The sequence below is a fragment of the Tursiops truncatus genome, chromosome 1 (assembly GCF_011762595.2).
Source record: "Tursiops truncatus isolate mTurTru1 chromosome 1, mTurTru1.mat.Y, whole genome shotgun sequence".
Classification (NCBI taxonomy): Eukaryota; Metazoa; Chordata; class Mammalia; order Artiodactyla; family Delphinidae; genus Tursiops; species Tursiops truncatus.
In genome coordinates this window covers 149,483,272-149,491,349 of record NC_047034.1, presented here as the reverse complement: position 1 = coordinate 149,491,349, position 8,078 = coordinate 149,483,272, and the positions used below count along the sequence as shown (strand labels likewise).

General features: G+C 39.6%; 1 protein-coding gene across 1 annotated transcript in view; it reads right to left on the bottom strand.

The window, feature by feature from the left end:
• Positions 1-3,700: 3,700 nt before the first annotated feature.
• ZMYND12 (zinc finger MYND-type containing 12) overlaps positions 3,701-8,078 on the bottom strand; it is a 34,343-nt gene continuing 29,965 nt past the window's right edge. The window contains exon 8 of the mRNA XM_019938001.3: positions 3,701-4,054. Coding sequence (XP_019793560.1) covers positions 3,930-4,054 — 125 coding nt within the window. The 3' untranslated portion in view covers positions 3,701-3,929. The remainder of the gene's footprint in view (positions 4,055-8,078) is intronic.

Genomic DNA, 8,078 nt, shown 5'->3' with positions numbered 1-8,078 from the left:
CTTCCCTTCCTTATCTCTCTTCTATTCCCTAGATGATCTCCTTTGTTTCCACAGTATTAATTACAACCTACACGATGCTCTCAAATTTATCTCTCGAACTCAGGGTTCTTTTCTTAATGTCAGATTGCCTGTGCAGTTGCCTGCCTTTTCATCTCCCCTCAAATGTCTCATAAGTATCTTAAACTCACCACGCCCCAATCTGAATTCACATTCCTCTCTCTCCCGCAGACTCCCTCCTCTTCCAGGACCTCCTCACCTGAGGGCACAACGTCAACCACTTGCTCAAACCAGAAGGAAAGAAAACACACTTCAGGAGTCATTCTTTGGCTGCTATCTTCCTTATCCCTCACATCCAGTATTGTTTCTTGTGGTGAAACATGACTTTCAAACTCTGAATGGTCTTTTTTCATTGAAAGCTTTTCTCCCTTGATCACTAGGATTGTTTCTGCACTCCTTAGAAAGGTTCGCAAGCAAGGGACAACATTTATAATATATCATCTTGGTTTTATATCCTGATCTCAATAGTAACCTTGCTTATATGCCTTTCAAACCTGCTGCTGTTTATTTAAGTATTTATTAACTATTGAAACTGTGTCTGTGTGAGCATATAGGTTAAATAAAATATTTATCTCCAACTCATCACCATCAATCTTGATGAATATCAGGAAAAACATACTTCTTCTAGCAAACAAAATGATGACATGGTTTGTCATTCAAGTAATGCTTCATCATCTTTTCTGAAGCATCTACTTTGCCAGATGTGTGTTTTGTTTGACCTCTTGTTCTTGAGAGATATTATGCTTCATAGAGCCATCGTGAATACAGAAACCTCACTTTCATGATATATATCTATAGTAGGACCTAGCGGTGGTAGAGCACCTTGGTTCTAATCTTGGTCATCTGAGGACCTATGGCACAGCACAGGTCCAAAGTTGTGCAATGATAAAACATTGGAGAGTTGGTACTCAGAGCAAGTACTCAATGTGAACTTTTGTTAAATAAATGTTCATAGACAACATGATATAATTTGTAACACTGCTATGTGCTTGCTAGTAGAAAAAATTTAGCCAGGACTTTCAGAGATGATCCCTCAGCTCCACACCTGCAAATTCTGCTGAAGATGCTTAGGAAAGGTTACCTGGTAGAATGATACGAGATGTTCTTATCTCCCAACAATTCCTGGTTTTCTTGAACCTGCATATACCTTTTTAGGTCGAGTAAATCACATTTCACAGAGATCTTCAGAACTGAGATTATGTCCTGCATCACTGTATCATGTATGAAAGTGAGATACATTTTCATTGATGAGTCAAAAAAAGAGGGCAAAATAAAACATTATCAAATTAGTGAAAGAAAGAAAATCTGAGTATTTGCCATCAGCAAACCCTCACCATAGGAAATACTAAAGGATTTATCGGTAATGTGAACCCAGATAGAGGGTGTGAAAAGCAAGAAGGAATATGATGACTTTATAAAATAATAATGACTTTATAAAATAATAATAATTGTGATTTGTGGGTTTAAGATATACTTGAAATAAATAACAGTAACAATATATAAGTTAGGGGGAAGCAAATGGAATTTAAAAATTTTAAAGCCCTTGTACAGTCCAGGATGAGGGTAAACATCCTGAATAACTTTAGACATTGATGTTAGGAATGAATATTTGAATTTCCGGAGTAATCACTTAAAGAATAGAAACACAGTGTGTAACCTACAAACTAGCAGACAGGGGGTAGAAAATGGAATGAGAAAAAATACATAATCAATCTAGAAGAAAGAAGAGGGAAAAAAGAAAGTGCAGTACAAATAGAAGGCACAAAATTATAGATTTAAGGGCTTCCCTGGTGGCGCAGTGGTTGAGAGTCCGCCTGCCGATGCAGGGGACACGGGTTCATGCCCCGGTCCGGGAAGATCCCACATGCCGCGGAGCGGCTGGGCCCGTGAGCCATGGCCGCTGAGCCTGAGCATCCGGAGCCTGTGCTCCGCAACAGGAGAGGCCGCAGCAGTGAGAGACCCGCGTACCACAAAAAAAAAAAAAAAAGAAAGAAATTAAGAATCATACTTCTAAATGACTCATGAGTCATAAAAAATTAAGAAATATTTAGAGCAAAAGATAATAAAAATGCATTTCGTAGTATGTGGTATCAATGAAAGCAGCATTTAGAGGAAAATTTATAGCCTTAATGCAAGTGTTAGAAAAGCAGAAAGACTGAAAATTAAATTTCTAGACATGATGTGAAAAAGCAGAAAATTATGAGCCATAACCAAGAGGAAAATCAGTCAATAGGAACAATAAAGTGAAACAGTAATTTTATAAATATACTCAATGGGGAAGGAGTCATGAGCAAGAATTCAGGGGTGGAGAGAACAGAAAACAGATAAGGGAGGGGGGAAAAAGAGAAAGGGGCCAATGACTGTGGTAGAGAAGAGAACTAGAGTTTAATGAAATGGACTTTGAAGGACTTTTTGAATAAGGAAGTTCTAATATTTTCTTTTAAATTATCTGCCATTGATCCTTCTCCTCACTCCTCCAATCTTCATTCAACATCTATTTGAAAGAGCTGGCTCATATCTGGGGTTAGCAGGTGAGAATCAAGAAGGGATGTGTCCCTAAAGAGACCAAAAAACAGCTACAAGACAAGATGTGGAGAGTGACAGAGTATTGACAATTGAAGCTAAAAACTGAAGTGAGAGACAGAAAAGTAAGGCCCTGGGACTTCATAGCCATCTTGCAGAAGCATAAGAGTGCCCCAAGCGGATTTTACCTAGACCTGAAGGTGCAGGGTGGCCATCTGACATATTTTTATTATATGGGCCTGAGGGAAATAATACGTCAGGAACATAAAACTCTCCGACAGGTCCTTGATTTGCATAACCTCTCCCTGGTACAAATCTACCCAGGAAGCAAAGTGGTCATGGGCAGGCTGCTTAGCGAGTCTGGAGAAAAAAAGGAGGCACTAAATGACCAGAGTCCTCGATGGTACTAGCTGACACAGCCATGGCCACACCTGAGCCATTTTAGAACATAATGAGGAGGTTGGGTGTGTGTGGAGGGGTGGGAGGCGGTGAATCAAGGTCACAGAGCTGTTACGTGAGAAAGCTGGAATTTGAACCCAGGCATGTCTGCTCCAATGCCTACACTGTCCCCTACATCACAGGGGACCTTCCAGAGTACTTCCCCCCTAGACAGCATAGATGGCTCACATCCCCTTCAAATAACTGTCTGAGAAAAGAGACACCGATGTGGAATGGTAACTCGGCCAATCCATACTGGAGCTCCTTGAAAGGCCCAGGGGCCTTTTCTGGCAAAGACCTACAATTTATGTCTGCATTTTGCTATTTGTTTTCTGTACGTCTCACATCTTTTTGTTCCTCCATTCCTCCTTTACTGCCTTCTTTTGCATTAAGTGGATCTTTTCTAGTGTACCATTTTAATTTCCTTGTTGATTTTAACTGTTTTTTCGATTACTTTTCTTAGTGATTGCTCTAGGAATTATAATGGGCATTTTAATCACAATCTACCTCAGATTAATGCTAACTTAATCACAGTAGAATAGAGAAACTTTACTCCAGTATAGCTCTATTCCCTACCCCTTTCTTTGGCAAAGATCTATGAAGAATGCATCACCGGGAGACCTCTGAGAAATAGGATAAACTATTTGCAGTTTAATTATAAATACCTTGTTAGTGAACTGATAACACGTTATTCAAAGTCGTGCAAAGTCATGATAAACAAGAGTTTTACTGATTTCTGTGCCAAAAGCTCTATATTCCCCAACATATGCTGTGAAACGATAAAAACACAGCTATGAGCGCAATCCCAGGGGAAGAGGGTGGGCACTTCAGCAATTCATAGCACCTCAAAGCAGCTGTGCAATGCTGGAATACATTAGATGCTCAATAGTCCATGATGCAGAGCTCTTGGGTCACCAAGTAATGGAATGAGCTTCCTCAGCTGAGATGAGATTTAGTAAGTCTTGAATGGTGTTTTGTTCATGGACACTGAGCTGCTGTTCTTTGGCTAGATCCAGGGCTCTCATGGCGTATTCCTCTGCCTGAAATAGAATTGCAGTGACAAAAGGAAGTTGTCACAGAAAAGCATTATATTGGAAAGCCCATCTCTGCTCGACCACAAAAACATGGGAAAGGACCCTTCAGATTCTCACACCAGCCACTGAGTTCTTTGTGGAAACTTGTGAACATATACTGGGTCTTCACAGCTAACCACATATGTGGGATGAGGGTGAGAGGGGTTAAGGAACAGGAAAACATGGTCGCTGAGCTTACAGTGGACAAAGCCTCTTTTCTACATTTCAGGGCCCTTTGAACCAACATTGGGAGGCATAGAAAAGGAAGGTGCCACAAGTAAGTTGCCATCTGGGGGGCCAAGCAGCCCAGAGTTTTGACAGATGCTTCACAGGACAACTTGGGACAGGCTCTAGCTGGCCCTTCCCCCCTCCATCTCTTCCTCTTCTTCTTTTTTTTTTTTTTTAACATCTTTATTGGAGTATAATTGCTTTACAATGCTGTGTTAGTTTCTGCTGTATAACAAAGTGAATCAGCTATACATATACATATATCCCCATATCTCCTCCCTCTTGCGTCTCCCTCCCACCCTCCCTATCCCACCCCTCTAGGTGGACAAAAAGCAACGAGCTGATCTCCCTGTGCTCTGTGGCTGCTTCCCACCAGCTATTTTACATTTGGTAGTGTATATATGTCCATGCCACTGTCTCACTTCATCCCTGTTTACCCTTCCCACTCTCCATGTCCTCAAGTCCATTCTCTATGTCTGCATCTTTATTCCTGTCCTGCCCCTAGGTTCTTCAGAACCATTTTTTTCTTTAGATTTCATATATATGTGTTTGCATATGGTATTTGTTTTTCTCTTTCTGACTTACTTCCCTCTGTATGACAGTCTCTAAGTCCATCCATGTCTTTGCAAATGATGCAATTTCGTTCCTTTTTATGGCTGAGTAATATTCCATTTTATATATGTACCACATCTTTACCCATTCATCTGTCGATGAAAACAGGTTGCTTCCATGTCCTGGCCATTGTAAATAGAGCTGCAATGAATTTTGTGGTACATGACTCCTTTTGAATTACGGTTTTCTCAGGGTATATGCCCAGTAGTGGGATTGCTGGGTCATATGGTAGTTCTATGTTTAGATTTTTAAGGAACCTGCATACTGTTCTCCATAGTGGCTGTATCAATTTACATTCCTACCAACAGTGCAAGAGGGTTCCTTTTCTCCACACTCTCTCCAGCATTTATTGTTTGTAGATTTTTTGATGATGGCCATTCTGACTGGTGTGAGGTGATACCTCATTGTAGTTTTGATTTGCATTTCTCTAATGATTAGTGATGTTAAGCATCCTTTCATGTGTTTGTTGGCAATCTGTATACCTTCTTTGGAGAAATGTTTATTTAGGTCTTCTGCCCATTTTTGCATTGGGTTGTTTGTTTTTTAGTTGTTGAGCTGCTTGTATGTTTTGGAGATTAATCCTTTGCCAGTTGCTTTGTTTGCAAATATTTTCTCCCATTGTGAGAGTTGTCTTTTCGTCTTGTTTATGGTTTCCTTTGCTGTGCAAAAGCTTTTAAGTTTCATTAGGTCCCATTTCTTTACTTTTGTTTTTATTTCCATTTCTCTAGGAGGTGGGTCAAAAAGGATCTTGCTGTGATTTATGTCAGAGAGTGTTCTGTCTATGTTTTCCTCTAAGAGTTTTATAGTGTCTGGCCTTATATTTAGGTCTTTAATCCACTTTGAGTTTATTTTTGTGTATGGTGTTAGGGAGTGTTCTAATTTCATTCTTTTACACTTAGCTGTCCAGTTTTCCCAGCACCACTTATTGAAGAGGCTGTCTTTTCTCCATTGTATATTCTTGCCTCCTTTATCAAAGATAAGGTGACCATATGTGCGTGGGTTTATCTCTGGGCTTTCTATCCTGTTCCACTGATCTATATTTCTGTTTTTGTGCCAGTACCATACTGTCTTGATTACTGTATCTTTGTAGTACAGTCTGAAATCAAGGAGCCTGATTCCTCCAGCTCCGTTTCTCTTTCTCAAGATTGCTTTGGCTATTTGGGATCTTTTGTGTTTCCATACAAATTGTGAAATTTTTTGTTCTAGTTCTGTGAAAATTGCCATTGCTAGTTTGATAGGGATTGCACTGAATCTGTAGATTGCTTTGGGTAATAGAGTCATTTTCAAAATGTTGATTCTTCCAATCCAAGAACATGATATATCTCTCCATCTATTTGTATCATCTTTAATTTCTTTCATCAGTGTCTTATAGTTTTCTGCATACAGGTCTTTTGTCTCCTTAGGTAGATTTATTCTTAGGTATTTTATTCTTTTTGTTGCAATGGTAAATGGGAGTGTTTCCTTAATTTCTCTTTTAGATATTTCATCATTATCATAAAGGAATGCAAGAGACTTCTGTGCATTAATTTTGTATCCTGCTACTTTACCAAATTCATTGATTAGCTCTAGTAGTTTTCTGGTAGCATCCTTAGGATTCTCTATGTATAGTATCATGTCATCTGCAAACAGTAACGGTTTTATTTCTTCTTTTCCGATGTGGATTCTTTTTATTTCTTTTTCCTCTCTGATTGCTGTGGCTAAAACTTCCAAAACTATGTTGAATAATAGTGGTGAGAGTGGGCAACCTTGTCTTGTTCCTGATCTTAGTGGAAATGGTTTCAGTTTTTCACCATTGAGAATGATCTTGGCTCTGGGTTTGTCATATATGGCCTTTATTATGCTGAGGTAATTTCCCTCTATGCCTACTTTCTGGAGGGTTTTTATCATAAATGGGTGTTGAATTTTGTTGAAAGCTTTTTCTGCATCTATTGAGATGATCATACGGTTTTTCTCCTTCAGTTTGTTAATATGGTTTTTCACATTGATTGATCTGCATATATTGAAGAATCCTTGCATTCCTGGGATAATCCCCACTTGATCATGGTGTATGATACTTTTAATGCATTGTTGGATTCTGCTTGCTAGTTTTTTTTTTGTTTGTTTTTTTTTTTTTGCAGTACGTGGGCATCTCACTCTTGTGGCCTCTCCTGTTGCGGAGCACAGGCTCCGGATGCGCAGGCTCAGCGGCCATGGCTCATGGGCCCAGCCGCTCTGCAGCACGTGGGATCCTCCCGGACCGGGGCACGAACCCGTGTCCCCTGCATCCGCAGGCAGACTCTCAACCACTGCACCACCAGGGAATCCCTGTTTGCTAGTATTTTGTTGAGGATTTTTGCATCTAGGTTCATTACTGATATTGGCCTGTAGTTTTCTTTCTTCGTGGCATCTTTGTCTGGTTTTGGTATCAGGGTGACGGTGGCCTCGTAGAATGAGTTTGGGAGTGTTCCTCCCTCTGCTATATTTTGGAAGAGTTTGAGAAGGATAGGTGTTAGCTCCTTTCTAAATGTTTGATAGGATTTGCCTGTGAAGCCATCTGGTCCTGGGCTTTTGTTTTGTGGAAGACTTTTAATTACAGTCTGAATTTCAGTGCTTGTGATTGGTCTGTTTTCTATTTCTTCCTGGTTCAGTCTCGGAAGGTTGTGCTTTTGTAAGAATTTGTCCATTTCTTCCAGGTTGTCCATTTTATTAGCATATAGTTGCTTGTAGTAATCTCTCATGATCCTTTGTATTTCTGCAGTGTCAGTTGTTACTTCTCCTTTTTCATTTCTAATTGTATTGATTTGAGTCTTTTCCCTTTTTATCTTGATGGGTCTGGCTAATGGTTTATCAATTTTGTTTATCTTCTCAAAGAACCGGCTTTTAGTTTTATTGATCTTTGCTATTGTTTCCTTCATTTCTTTTTCATTTATTTCTGACCTGATCCTTATGATTTCTTTCCTTCTGCTAACTTTGGGGGTTTTTTATTCTTCTTTCTCTAATTGCTTATGGTGTAAGGTTAGGTTGCTTGAGATTTTTCTTGTTTCTTGAGGTAGGATTGTATTGCTATAAACTTCCCTCTTAGAACTGCTTTTCCTGCATCCCATAGGTTTTGGGTTGTCGTGTTTTCATTGTCATTTGTTTCTAGGTTTTGGGGTTTTTTTTTGCGGT